Source organism: Lingula anatina, chromosome 4, assembly GCF_051362555.1.
Source record: "Lingula anatina isolate TDL-2025a chromosome 4, LinAna3.0, whole genome shotgun sequence".
NCBI lineage: Eukaryota > Metazoa > Brachiopoda > Lingulata > Lingulida > Lingulidae > Lingula > Lingula anatina.
The window spans coordinates 21,461,769-21,476,576 of NC_141770.1; the positions used below are offsets into that span (position 1 = coordinate 21,461,769).

Consider the following 14,808-nt stretch of genomic DNA (forward strand, 5'->3'; position numbering starts at 1 on the left):
CAAAGTCATGGCATACTGGTAAGCTGGTATCATAGCAACCCATAGAAGATACCATGGTTACGACCCTTTTACCTGAGAAAAGGACTCTTCAAAGAGGCTATTTCTGCTCAGAGATATTTTTACATGTCCAGGAAGAGAGTTAGACTGAAGATGGGGATAATGGGAGAGAAATAAAATAAACAAACAAAAATTGTAAAAAAATAAACACTGTAAATTAGATAGGAGTGCTGATGTTTTGAAGAGTACTCATAATAAGTCAAGTATCTTATATATCTTATACATACAGTGATATTCAGAAAGGAATTAGCAAAACTGAAATCTATTTACATAAAATAAATTTAAATTAAAATGAAAACCAGCACCCTGCAGTGAAATTAATATCATTATTATGTTAGAGATGTATCCCAAAGATCCAAAATAACAATATAATGTAAAACTATCAAAATATGCATTAAAAAATCAAGAACAAAACAAAATAATAATAATAATAATTTCCCAAAAGTTGCTTTTATTTGGACTTTACAAAAATGGTACTTAAACTGATAACAAACCTTGAAGAAAGTACTAATAACAAACCTTGAAGAAAGTAAGTTATTTATCTTCTTGTCGGTTTATTAATATTGTAATTTATTTGTTCTCTTAATTTTAGTTTATTTGAAAGATTAATTCCCTATCCCTAGTTAACAAAACAGTTACAGTGATGAAAATCACAAACTTACCTGACAGAGATATCTGAACTGACCAAGCTTCCAGCGGAAACTTCTCTCATATTGAATGGGAACACCATAAGCTCCTTTGGGCCTGGGAAAGATAATCGTATAATGAATCGTAAGTGACACTAGGTTAATCAACTATATCAATTACACTCCAATGCATATTTGATAGTCTGTTATGTTAACCACCAAACACAGGCCAAACACCAGTAAAATTGAAGCCAGGTCAATAAAATTTTCAAGTTTTCAAGTCCAGCTGGTTCTAAGACCCTGGTGGTATAAAGGGCCAGTAAGTCTTTTTTTTAAATTTTTGGTAAAGACTGTTTAGACAGACTTACCCCTTTGCAGGTTTCCCTCTAGGATCTTGGAATGTTGTAGAACGTGAGTTATGATCAACAAAGTAGCGCACACCTTCAGGTGTATATCTCATTTCCCAGCCCTCAGGTAAGGGATCTTCCTGAATTATACTGAAATATACAAACAATTACAATAACAGCAAACATTTAGACATAAACCTACACCCATTCCAGATCAGCATCTGAACATACCTTACAACAAGGTACATTCAGGAATATCTTGAATTGGACCATCAGAAGTCTAAATGGTATCTAAATGACCATGCTAATAAGATTATTCGGCTTTATGCTGGAATTAAAATCCTATAAACTTACCTCTTGAGTACCTAGATTATCTGGTGACATATGTTGTCTCAATTTTTCTCCTCTTTTGGCCTCTTATAAATATTCTTGTAGTTTGTATAAAACTCTTCTCTCATATCAAAGCAAACAAAAACTTTTAAGCCATTTTTTCCAAAATTCCAAGAAACTTACCCCTGTGTCCTTGGATCTTCCCACTGAGTTGTTCTGTTCTTGTGGTTCACAAAGTACATCCTTCCATTGGCATCTACACGCTTCTCTGAAGAGCAAGAACAGAATGGATATCAATATCCAGTTGAATTTCTGGCAGCTTAAATAGCAGACCTTTTGAATTGATGTCTTATAAAAATTTAAATTGCAATGTTAATATGAATAAAAGGTCACAGTCTGATGACTAAAATTGGAAAAAAAAAACACTAGACAGCCAAGATGGCATATACACTAATGGAGAAGTTAATTCCATCACTTTATTTTAACATAAAGAGGTACATTAAAGTAAACATGAATAAATTTTATTTCTTTAAAAGAATTTTGAGGAGTAATACTTCATCTTTATATATATCAAGTTTTCTATAAATAATGATTATAATTTTTAATAAGTTAAAATAAATTAAAGGTTCACTAACCCCAGCCCTCAGGCAGTGGTCCAAGGGGGTCGTTCTCTGGATTCAGAGCAGGGTTTTGAGGGACCAGGAAGCGGTGCTGCATTTGATCCCAGGCCTGCGCTGCCTGGTTCTGGCGCCAGTTGCGCCAGGAGTTGATGTTGCTCACCATGTCCTGATTGGGCCTTTGCCACGTCGTGGTGCGAGTTGTGTGATCAACGTAATAGACACGCCCTCTTGGGTCAACTCTTCTCTCCCAACTACAGGAAATGAAAAGGAGACATGTCACATTCTTCGCAGTCATAAACATGTCAAATATAAAACATAGGAAAAAAAAGTTATTTTAAAATGTTACTCCACAAAACTCTTGCATCTTAGCAACCATTTAAATAATGTAAAAGTATGAACATGGAGATTTTAAGTCACACTTATGAGAAATAGCATCAATCCTTATAACACCGACATGTTAAGTTTGAACCTTAAGCATGGAAGTTTTCTGCAGTCCAGATTTAGGCATTTATTTAAGATACAAGAGAAATTATATAACATCACTCATTACAATATTGATTAGTAACTATGGCAACAATGCTGTCTCCACATTTTTATCAAACGACCAGCTTACCCTGGTGGTAGCGGGGTGGGTCTCTCCCATGTGGTCGTCCTTGTATTGTGATCTACATAGTATGGCCGCTGTTGAGCATCTATTCTTCTCTCCCAGCTACGGAAATGGAAAATCATTCATGTTCTATTCACACTATCATTGCTTTGTCTTCTTTTGAATAAGTTAATGAGGATTGTTAGACGTCAAGTGGAGACAATGTTTTTTTGCATCTATTTCTGGAAATTTTTACTGTCATGGTAATCATCTGGTGACAGCCATTGTACGACTAGAAATAGATCTCAGACATTCCAAAAAAATCACTTTTGTTATGATAATTCAAAACCAAATGTAAAGCTGAAAACATCAAAACAGATTTTCTCATTTCAACAGCACAGTAAAAACTTCACTGTTATCTGCATGCCAAATTTCAATTAGTAATAAATAAAACAAACATTTGTCTTACTTAAAACCACTAGTAATAATAAGCTGCAGCATTTTCCTACCCAGAAGGTAAAGGTTCCTCCCCTGGCAAGTTCTGTTGTGGATGAGTCCGAGACCCTGCCGCTGATGGTGTAGTGGTATTTGGTGCTGCTGGCGGTGTCCCTGTGGCTGGCCCTCCAGACCCCCCTGGTGTCCCAGACCCTCCTGGCGCCCCACTTTCTGTGAGTGCATTGCTGCTACTGTTCCTACTTGGAGTGGTGGCTGTGGAGGGAAGTCATATACATCAGCTATGTAAGTCTTAGGTCAGCCTCATACAATTAATTCTTCCCACAGTGGACTCAGTACAATGGACAGACTGTGATTGCAACAATAAATTCTCAAAGGGTGAAGTTAAATGTTTTAATTCCAATACCTTCTGCCCCAAAGCACAAAGCCCACATTGTGCACAAGACACAAAATCAATGAAGTCCCACTGTCTTAAAATTATTATTGTCAAAGGGACTGATGTTCTAGGAGATATGTAATTATGTTGTACGTCTGATTTAAAATGCAACTCAAATTCCATGCAGTCTTTGTTCTTACTTATTTTCAACTCAAGTATTTTTCAGAAAACAGGCCTCAGGAGAGGAGGATACATACTTGTGTTAGTGGTAGTGGCATTAGTCCTAGAAGAAGATGATGATGTGCCCGTGGCATTTGAGGAGCTCCTGTTCTGGGAGGCCCTGTTGTTGGAGGTGGTTGTCTGTCTGCTGTTCCTGCTACTTGAATTGTTAGAACTTTCCCCAGCTGCATTAGATGTGGGACCTGTGACAAAACATACTGACTTATTTCACAAAGAAACACCATGGAATTTTGTATCATTATGACTACTAGATAAATACTTACATCCTATTTCACTTAGCCTGAGATAAAAATCTAGGAAAATATTGTTCAAGTTCAACTTTAGAGATACTTCTTCCATGCATTTGATCATATTTTTAACAACATCTAAGAAAAGGTGCTATAGATCTTGGAATGTAATTTCATGTCTTCAATGTTTTTCTTAATATATTTCAAATATCAATTTTACTCAGTATTCTTTTTTAAGTTAAAAAATGTGTGATATTTGAAACAATTTCTTTTAGAATGTACTATCAAACAAAACAAACCCCCAAAAAATAACATATCAATTGATTAATACATATTAATAATCTTACCATTTGTCACACCATTTGCTACCTTGGGTGGGTAATCTTCCATTTTAATATTCAGTCCATCCAAGGTTACAAAGACGTAACCAGCATTCTGTGCTGTGCCCCTGGCTTCATTCTTCAACTGAATTTTATGGTTATATTTACGAACTGGAGATACATGAAAAAAAATATTGTTTGTTAAATGCAAATCAAAAGTCATACCTTATTCACTGATTTATCACAAAGTCTCAAAGGTTTATTTATCAACCTAATTGGATAAAAATATAAATTTGTTTTCAAGGGCCAGCATAAAAGGAATAAAATCATCAATTCAAATCCCCAACACTTCTAAATGAAAGTTCAAAGTGAAAGTTGTAAAAAAAGCTTATGTTCACCATACTCCGACACTGCATATCTTGTATTAACATGAACACTTAACATGTATAGACCTCATAAAGTTCTGCTCATATTTTCTATTTATGTGACCATTATTAACAAGTACAGTCTTTTAAATGAATACTCCAGTACAATTTATGAAAGCATAAGGAGTGTGCTAGTGATTCACAACAGGCCTACTTACATTTCCCATTTTGTTTAGTGAGGAGGGAGTGTAAGTCTAAGGTGGCATTGCCCAGGAGGGTGTCTGCTCTCATGGTACACTTGTTCATTACCCTGAAGTCCAGCTTGGAATATGGAGTCACCAGTCTGTGGGGGAGAGACAAATATTGGATCAACTCCAGTGAGAAAATGCTGAGTAATTAGATACATCAAGAGTCAGCAAGGTGTATATTGTGTATACAGAAGTATTTGATATAAATAAATAAAGATTTTATGAGGCCATGGCAGTATACCATTCATTCGGATTTAGGGGTATTTATCGTTGAAATGCAAGTTTTTTTCTCTTGGTATGTAAATCAAATAATACACTGCGACTCTCTCACAATGAATACCTTGCAGACAGTCGAGGTGTTCGAGGCATATATTGCAGGGGTGACAGTGTTAAGTAGAGAGGATGTGACGGAGGTTTTGCTGAACAGTGGTGCATCTGACTTATATGACAGCTCATTAACTTTTATACATGGGTGATGAGTGTGTATCCACTCTACAACCACTTCTGGAGCTTTTGTTCTTACCCTCTGTCATGGTGTAATTGGAGTTTCTCTCTTAACTGAATAGTGATCATTATTTCCATATATATTTCTTAGAAAAATGATACTGATATACAGCAAATAAATAAATAAATAAATAAATAAACAAATAAACAAGTTCCTAATAATTGGCATACATACAATATTACCATCATCATACAGAGATGTTGAATTCTTACTCCACTTTGTTCAGGTCAGATCTGATCATCAAATATCACTTTTCCAGTCTTATGAATTTAATAGTACTTCATCTAAGTATCATAATCTAGTAATTACTATAATTTTTTCAATAAAACCATTTCTCATTCTTATAGACGAGCCTTCATGAATGTTTCAACTTGCCAGATTGATATGATAATGTCTATTAACTGTCATGAGATCACTGACTCCACATGAATTTTCATCATAAGACTTCTGTCGGAACCATTAGTCTGAGCTAATTTTTTTAGAAAGATGACTACACATCAGGACCAAAATAGTGACAGGCTTATTTACATCATACAAACAGACAACATAGGATCCCCATTGAGAACAGGAATCTGAAATGTTATTGTTAGCCATCTGGTTGTCTTGTGATGTCAGTAAGTCGATTTGAGTTAAGTAAGCCCCAATGTGAACTAGGTCCCGATGTGAACTGGGCCCCTTGTTTTTAGTGTTTCATCTTTCTATGCTGCATTATTGATTGGGAAATGTTGATCTGAGAGTGGCTTGTTTCATATATTTCACTCTAGATTCATACACATCACATCAATGATGTATACATTGTCCCCAAGGAGTGAAACTCTCACAAACATCAATGAGTGCATCTACACTAGACTCAAGATGCATTAGGAGCTTGACTGGATATTGGCAATAAAGCAAAATAAAATTATGAATTTTTTTTAAATCTTCAGGATATCAATCCTTTTCTTCTGTTTTTTAAATTTTGAATCAGTACATGGTTTCAAATGACTGATTAAAACTGATTTTTTCTTAAATCCCTGCATATTAACCATTTCTCCATTCCTCATAATTGTTGTCAAACATTCATCCCTTGGACACTTGTGGTGCATCCACTGCCTTGAATGCAATCAATACTATCTTGGTCTAGTGCATACAGTATTTCTTTTAACCATGTAGCCAGTGGTTCTACCCCCTGGGAATATTTTTAGTACCCTGATGTGAAAATATTCCCAGATTACAAGCAGAATGTGCTGCAGCAATCTTGAGGTTAATGGAATTTTAATGTGCAATGGAAGGTTTCCATAAACAGACCATACCTTAGTGAAATAAACAGTGAACATAACCATTTTTATACTATGGACTATTATGGCTTTTGAATATAACTTGAATTGCTGACTACAATAAAACTGCCAACATTTTCTGATATATTCTGATTTTCTAATCAATCTGTGCTAGTAATTTTCATCATTACATCTATTGGAAATATAAATTTGAATGTCATGTTCACATCTAGAATAACTTATGGAACGGGCTCAACTAATACAGATCTTTTGAACATCATATCCTCAAAATTTTGTTTTTCCTTGTATTTTTATCATGTGTACCACTACCAGTTATATTATCTATTTTACAAAATGGTATTCCAAATTTTTTAAGTTATGACTCCTCTATGCAGGAACAAACTGTACAAAAGCCCCTCTGATGGCATTTTCGCAATACCATTCTGCAGTCTTTTTCTGCAGCTACATAATGTTTTTAGAAGTGTATTGATACCTACTTAGGTTAAAAAGACAACGTTGAAAAAGAAAATTATCTTCTACCCCAAAAAGTTAATATAAAACCCCACGAGAGATAAAGGAACATTTGCAAGAGAAAAACAAGGCAGCAAAGCTGTCAAATGTACAGACAAAAACCAGAAAATAACTAGAGGATCAGAGAGGCGATACCGCCTCTGGATATTGTACCACCAGCTCGAGTAAGCTCATTCGTATGGAAAACCAAAAAAAAAAAGGGACACCACTACCAGTCCTGTGCTTGACAAGCTCCATAAAATGCAACAACCAAGAATTCTCAAAATATCCCCCCCCCCCCCAAAAAAAAAGAAAAAGAAATCAAAAAAAAAAAAAAATAATAATAATAAATAAAATTAAATTAAAAATAAATAAAAAAATAACTGTAAAAATGGTCCTATCAATTTTTCGAATTGACCTGTATTTTCCTCACATTGATCACTCCTGTGCTTTTCTAGACAAAAGGCGTATTGGTTTTCCTCGAAATGTATTATCAGTGTTGCATATTTGCTGATAAAAAAGAAAACCAAGGGGCAACACTGGGCATATCTCTGCTAGTTTCAAAGATATGAGGGGCAAGAAAATATGCAAAGTTTAGTTCATGGTGGAAAAGAAGGTCAAAGGTCAATTTCAAGGTCACAGTATAAGACTTCCTATTCAAGTTCAATAGTAACTAACTTTGCCAATTTTGGAGATATAAATGCCACAAAACATGCAAAGTACAGTTCATCATAAAAAGTAAGTCAAAGGTCAATTTCAAGGCCACAGTTAGATTGCCAGTATATGCTTTCCTATTTAAGTTCAATAGCAACTATGAGCCTACCTCTGTCAGTTTTCTGAGATATAAGGGTGACAAAATTTGCAAGGTTCAATTCATGGTGAAAAGTAGGTCAAAGGTCTATTTCAAGGTCACAGTAAGATTGCCAGTATATGACTTCCTACTCAAGTTCAACAGTAGCTATGGGTGTATCTCTGATAGTTTTAGAGATATAAGGTCTGGAAAATTTGCAAAGTTAAGTTCATGGTGAAAATTAGGTCAAAGGTCAATTTCAGGATCACAGTAAATTGCCAGTATATGACTTCCTATTCCAGTTCAATGGTACCTATGGACGAATCTTTGCCAGTTTTGGAGATATAAAGATCAGAAAACTTGCAGAGTGCAGTTCATCATGAAAAGTAGGTCAAAGGTCGATTTCAAGGTCACAGTCAGATTACCAGTATACGACTTCCTATTCAAGTTCAATAGTAACTATGGGTGTATCTCAGCTAATTTTGGAGTATTTCACATTTTATTTTCACCAATGAATATCGGATATTGAACTTTTTGACATAATGCAATGCCTAAGCCGAAGCGAAAAAGGAAAGATGGACACCACCTTCTGTGTTGCACTTGATAAGCTCTACAAAATGCAAAAAACAAGAGGTCTCTAGCATTAACAGTACCAGAATTAGAGAAAGTTTTCAGTTTCGGCATCTAATGGCCGCTACTCCCATAAAAATGCACCGATTGACCCCAAACTCAAAAAGATGAAAGATGACCCAAAGGGTAACAACTACCCATAATATTATAGGTTAGATCTGTGTAGTTTCTGAAAATCAGCAGAAATAAAAAATTTTTCGCAAAAAATTAAGATTTTTAGAAAATTTTGGCCCGTTTGACCTTGAAAGAAAGGTCAAAAGTCAAATCCAAGGGCATATTTGGAATCTTCCCATATGACTTTTGGGCAGGCTTCTGTAGTAATTTTTCCCATAATTCCTTCGATTTGGGAGATATTTGGCATTGAATTTTCAAAAATTTTGACAAGGGTGTGTTTCAACGAGCGTCATGCCCAGGCCAATGCACTGACTGAGACAAAAAGACCAGGGGGTTCAAGTTGAGATTATAGGTGACCTAAATCCAAGAGATGGGGACATGGGTCCTTGCAGTCTAGGAGGAGAAGCGGTAACGGTGACTTGTATCCGGCGCCAGTACGCGGAGCCGGCGGAGCTGCAGGAGCCGGCGGAGCCGCAGGAGCCGCAGGAGCCGGCGGAGCCGTACGAGACGGGTCGGGACTAAAACCATGAGTACCGCCAGCGTACACGCTGGTGGTACTAAAAATGCAGGAAATAGGATACTGTCAATTCTGATGAACTAATGTATTATGCTTACTGTAACTGCATAGCCAACATCAAATTCTTATTCTGCATAACATTGGATTAGGATGAAAGTAAAATGTGTATCAAGCATTAGACTAAGTTCCCATACCTAGATCAATCTAACAGGATCAATCCAACTCCAAGGGGTTTCTCACTAAATTGCTTTCAGTTTGAGAGTCTCAGGATTCTGGCATGCCAGTTTCAGTAGGCGTGACAGACAACTAAGCCACTTACATTGATTGCAATTTAGCGAGAATTCCCATGGAGATAGATCGATCCACAGTTAGCGTGATAGGGTCTGGAAATAGTCCCTAAGGTGTCAGGCTGATAATTAAGAGTTAAACTTTGGAAATGCCAGAATGAGGTACAGTGAAAATTACACACACAAAAAAAATTGCTTAAACTCATTAAAAAAAAAAAATATATATATATATATATATATATATATATATATATATATATAATTATTATTATTATTATTTTTTTTTTTTTTTTTTTTTTGCTGTATGTCAATCCTAAGAATCATTCTTGTAACTTAACAAAATACAGAAAATGTTACAAAGTAAGAGTACAGGGCTCCTGGCAGATGGGAGTGATAAGTCACAACTTGAAAATGCCAGTATAGCACTCTATAAACCTGCATTGCCTCCAAAACAGAAAACAATCACACTGGTTTTCAAACACAAGCTGCGCACTTCTGTCTTATGAAACTTTTCACTAAGTTTCAGTATCGTAAGTAACATGGTTTTCCCTTCATCGCTATCCTGGCAGCAGTGTCCAAAATAGGGTTTTCTTCAACTTTCATGCAATAAAACATAATACTTAACAGCATAATGACCATCAAATTTTTTATAAAAAAATAAAAGTATCATGAATATTCAGAAAATGTGATTTGGGAAGGTCTTCAAGGCCATGGAAGTTCAGAGTCACACTTTCAAAATGCCAAAATGTAAACAAGAGATAACTGTACTGAAATGATTTTCTTTCCATTTTCAACACCTTTTTTAAAACAAGGCAGCAAAGCTGTCAAATGTACAGACAAAAAGCAGGAAATAACAAAATAGGCTATTGTCAATTCTGATGCAAAAGTACATTATGTTAAACTGCAAATTCAACTTCAAATTTTAATTATGCTCAACAGGTAATACCAATGTAAGTAAAATGTGAAACAAGCATAAGGCTTCAGGCCCATGGGAGTTCAAGTTCACACTTTGAAAATGTAAAACTTCCAGAAAAAGAAGTCAATTAGACTGCTTTTCCAACTTAAGCTGCATTTTAGTCCTGTATTTCTTTTTTGAAAGTTTGGCAATCATAAGTAACATGGTTTTCCCATAATGGTCATCATGGCAGCAGCACCCAAAATTGTGTTTTCTTCTATTCTGATGCAATATTACATAATGGTTAACAGCATAATGACAATCAATTTTTAATAACAAAATATATGTATCATGGATTTTCAGAAAATGTGACTAGCCTGGGTCTTCAAGCCTGTGGAACTTCAAAGTCACACCTTGAAAATGCCAATATGTGAAAAATTAAATTTTCACAAAAAACTGTTTATCTGGCAGATTGCATTGCCTACTGAAGCTGTATTTTAGTCCCATGTTTCTTTCCTGTAAGTTTGAGAACAGTAAGTGACATGGTTTTTCTTAAAAGGTAATCATGGGAGCAGTGCCCAAAATAGGTTTTTTTCAAATTTTGATGCAATATTACATAATGTTTAACAGCATAATGACCATCAATTTTTAATAATAAAATATTAGTATCATGGATATTCAGAAAATGTGACTAGCAAAGGTCTTCAGGCCCATGGAACTTCAAAGTCACAACTTGAAAATGCCAAAATGTAAACAAGACAGCACTGTTCTGAAATGTTTTTTTCCCCATTTTTAACAATTTTTAACATAAAACAAAATTAACAGTTTACTGCCATTTTTATATGATCAACTAAGAAAATTGATGAGATGGGAAAAGTATCAATAGAGCAGTGTTAAATGTCCAATTTCTTCCATTCTGAGATTATGAACATAGTGAATGATTGAATCTGACAAATTGCAATGATATGAGTTTATTTCCATTTTTGAAACTTTATTACACAATACACAATAACATGTTTACCATCATTTTTACAAAATCAACTAACAATGTTGTAAAGATGCAGGAAATGTCAAACAAACACTTTCACGTATCTTATTAGTTTAAAAATGAGACTGTTAACATGCCTAAAAATTGAATCTGAGGAAATGTGAAAAAACAGCATACCTTCTAAAATAATGGCAAGATTATGCTGATTTACGAACTCAACCTGCATTTTAGTAAAATTGACCACTCCTGTGACTTTCATGACAATTGGCCCGTCTGTTTTTCTTATATTGTGTTTACAGTGTTGCATATATGCTGAAAAATGAAAAAACCGCATAACTACTAAAATAGTGGCCCGATCATGCCGATTTTCGAACTTGACCTGCGTTTTAGTAAGATTGATTACTCCTGTGAGTTTCATGACAACAGGTCTATCGGTTTTCCTTGAAATGTGTTAACAGTGTTGCATATATGCTGAAAAGTGAAAAAACAGCATAACTACTAAAATAGTGGCCCGATCATGCCGATTTTCGAACTTGATCTGCGTTTCAGTAAGACTGATTACTCCTGTGAGTTTCATGACAACAGGCCTATCGGTTTTCCTTGAAATGTGTTAACAGTGTTGCATATATGCTAAAAAGTGAAAAAACAGCATAAATTCTACAATAATGGCCCGATCATGCTGATTTTCGAACTTGACCTGCGTTTTATGAATATTAGTCAGCTCTGTAAATATAAAGCCAAAAAGTAAAACTGTCTTCCACTTATGGTGTTAACGCTGAAAGTGCACGGCGACGGCGACGGCGACATGATCGGCGACGGCGACGGCGACGACAGACGCAGGTGATGGCAATATGTACAGACACATCTGTGTCTGTACATAACAAAATGATCAATAAACTGTCATTTTTAAATGTTCAACTAGGAAAATTGTTGACATAGGAAAAATATCAATAGAACAATTTTCAATGTCCAATTTGCTCCATTTGCAGATGCTGAACATAGTGAATGATTAAATCTGACAAACTGCAATGATGAGTTCCTTTCCATTTATGATACTTTATTACACAATGCACAATATTATAACAGGTTTACCGTCATTTTTATATAATCAACAAACAATATTGTTAAGAAGCAGAAAATGTCAAAACAACACTTTTACATATCTTATTAGTTCCATAATGAGACTGTTAACATGCCTAAGAATTAAATCTGAAGAAATAACAATTATATACAAAAATACAGAAAATGCACAGCACTTCTGGTGGATGGGAGTATAAAATCACATCTTGAAGATGCTAGTGTTTGAAAAATGATTTTAAAAAATTTTTTAATAAAACGTAAAAAATTCCAATAAAGCTGCTATTCAAACTTTTAATCTAGCTGTATTAACTTGATATTAATAACCCCACCAAGTTTGAGAAAAATAAAGCACTGTTATGCATCTATAGCATGTTGGCATAACACATTCTTTTTGTTGTAAATTATTTGCAATCTTAAACACCATTTATCTGCACAATTATCACCAAATCCTAATTTTGTGACACAGTTAAGAGAGCTAAACCTATGGGACTTTACAGGGAAATCTCAAGGAGTGTTTTATGTAATCTCATTTAATGGCCAATTGAAAATTAATGAGTAGGCAAGTAACTTTATAGACCTTAATTTAATTAGTGATCACCCAAGGGACAATTTTAAAGACTGCTATCCATACAGTACCGTCATATAGCACAAAGGTGTTGCATACATGCTGAAAAAAGTGAAAAAACAGCATAACTACCCTAAAAATGACCCGATCATGCTGATTTTGGAACTTGACCTGCGTAATATGAATATTCATTAGTTCTGCAAGTTTCAAGCCAAAAGGTAAAATGATTTTTCACTTATCATGTTATCAGTGTTGCATATATGGTGAAAAAAGTGAAAAACAGCATAATTTTCCTAAAAATGACCTGATCATGCTGATTTTCGAACTTGACCTGCATATTATGAATATTCATCAGTTTTGTAAGTTTCAAGGGAAAAAGTAAAATGGTTTTCCACTTATCGTGTTATCGGTGCTGCATATATGCTGAAACAAGACAGCACTGTTCTGCAATGGGTTTACTTCCATTTTTAAAACACTTTTTTAACATAAAACAAAATAAACAGTTTTCTACCATTTGTATATGATCAACTAAGAAAATTGATGAGATGGGAAAAATATCAATAGAACAGTGTTAAATGTTCAATTTCCTCCATTCTGAGATAATGAATATAGTAGATGATTGAATCTGACAAACTGCAATGATATTTGTTCATTTCCATTTTTGACACTTTATAACATAATACACAATAACAAGTTTACCATCATTTTTACATAATCAACTAACAATGTTATAAAGATGCAGGAAATGTCAAACAAACACTTTTACGTATCTTATTAGTTCACTAATGAGACTGTTAACATACCTAACAATTGAATCTGAGGAAATAAGAAAAAACAGCATAACTTCTAAAAGAATGGCCCGATTATGCTGATTTTGGAACTCAACCTGCGTTTTAGTTAGTTTGACTACTCCTGTGAGTATAATGACAATTGGCCTATCTGTTTTTCTTATATTGTGTTATTAGCATTGCATATATGTTGAAAGAAGTGAAAAAACAGCATAACTTCCCTAAAAATGGCCCGATCATGCTGATTTTCGAACTTTACCTGCGTATTATGAATATTCATCAGTTCTGTAAGTTTTAAGCCAAAAAGTAAAATGGTTTTCCATTTATGGTGTTATCGGTGCTGCATATATGCTGAAAAAAGAGAAAAAATAGCCTAAATTCACTAAAAATGACCCAATCACGCTGATTTTCGAACTTGACCTGCGTATTATAAATATTCATCAGATCTGTAAGTTTCAAGCCAAAAAGTAAAATGGTTTTCCACTTATCGTGTTATCGGTGCTGTATATATGCTGAAAAAAGTGAAAAAACAGCATAAATTCCCTATAAGTGACCCGATCATGCTGATTTTCGAACTTGACCTGCGTATTATGAATATTCATCAGTTCTGTAAGTTTCAAGCCAAAAGGTAAAATGGTTTTCCACTTATCGTGTTATCGGTGCTGCATATATGCTGAAAAAAGTGAAAAAACAGCATAAATTCCCTATAAGTGACCCGATCATGCTGATTTTCGAACTTGACCTGCGTATTATGAATATTCATCAGTTCTGTAAGTTTCAAGCCAAAAGAAAAAACAGTTTTCCACTTATCGTGTTATCGGTAAAAGTGCACGGCGACGACGGCGACGGCGACGACAGACGCAGATGATGGCTATATGTACAGACACATCTGTGTCTGTACATAAAAAGAAAAGAAAACAAAGAACATTTGTATTTAAGCACATTTCATCAAGTATTTGTCCATGATAATATAAGCTTCTCTCCATGTCTAAGGTGTACACCCCGTTCCCCAAGTAAATGGGACATCTAGTGACATCATGGCATCAGCCAGTCTATCTCCAGTTTATCTTATTCTGATTGCAACCATG

The 14,808-nt window shown here is 34.8% G+C and overlaps 1 protein-coding gene across 3 annotated transcripts in view; it reads right to left on the reverse strand.

Moving 5' to 3' along the window:
* Positions 1-14,808, reverse strand: part of LOC106151787 (NEDD4-like E3 ubiquitin-protein ligase WWP1) — a 33,144-nt gene that overhangs the window by 6,989 nt on the left and 11,347 nt on the right. For 2 of the 3 annotated variants that reach the window (XM_087012239.1, XM_087012240.1), the window contains 9 exons: positions 4,766-4,890; positions 4,210-4,353; positions 3,653-3,817; positions 3,076-3,274; positions 2,594-2,689; positions 1,996-2,231; positions 1,544-1,628; positions 1,052-1,180; positions 720-801 (listed from right to left, as the gene is read on the reverse strand). In XM_087012239.1, the coding sequence (XP_086868365.1) occupies positions 720-801; positions 1,052-1,180; positions 1,544-1,628; positions 1,996-2,231; positions 2,594-2,689; positions 3,076-3,274; positions 3,653-3,817; positions 4,210-4,353; positions 4,766-4,890 (1,261 nt within the window). Of the gene's footprint in view, positions 1-72; positions 145-719; positions 802-1,051; positions 1,181-1,543; positions 1,629-1,995; positions 2,232-2,593; positions 2,690-3,075; positions 3,275-3,652; positions 3,818-4,209; positions 4,354-4,765; positions 4,891-14,808 lie in introns of all 3 variants that reach the window. The other variant, XM_087012241.1, reaches the window with a different exon arrangement.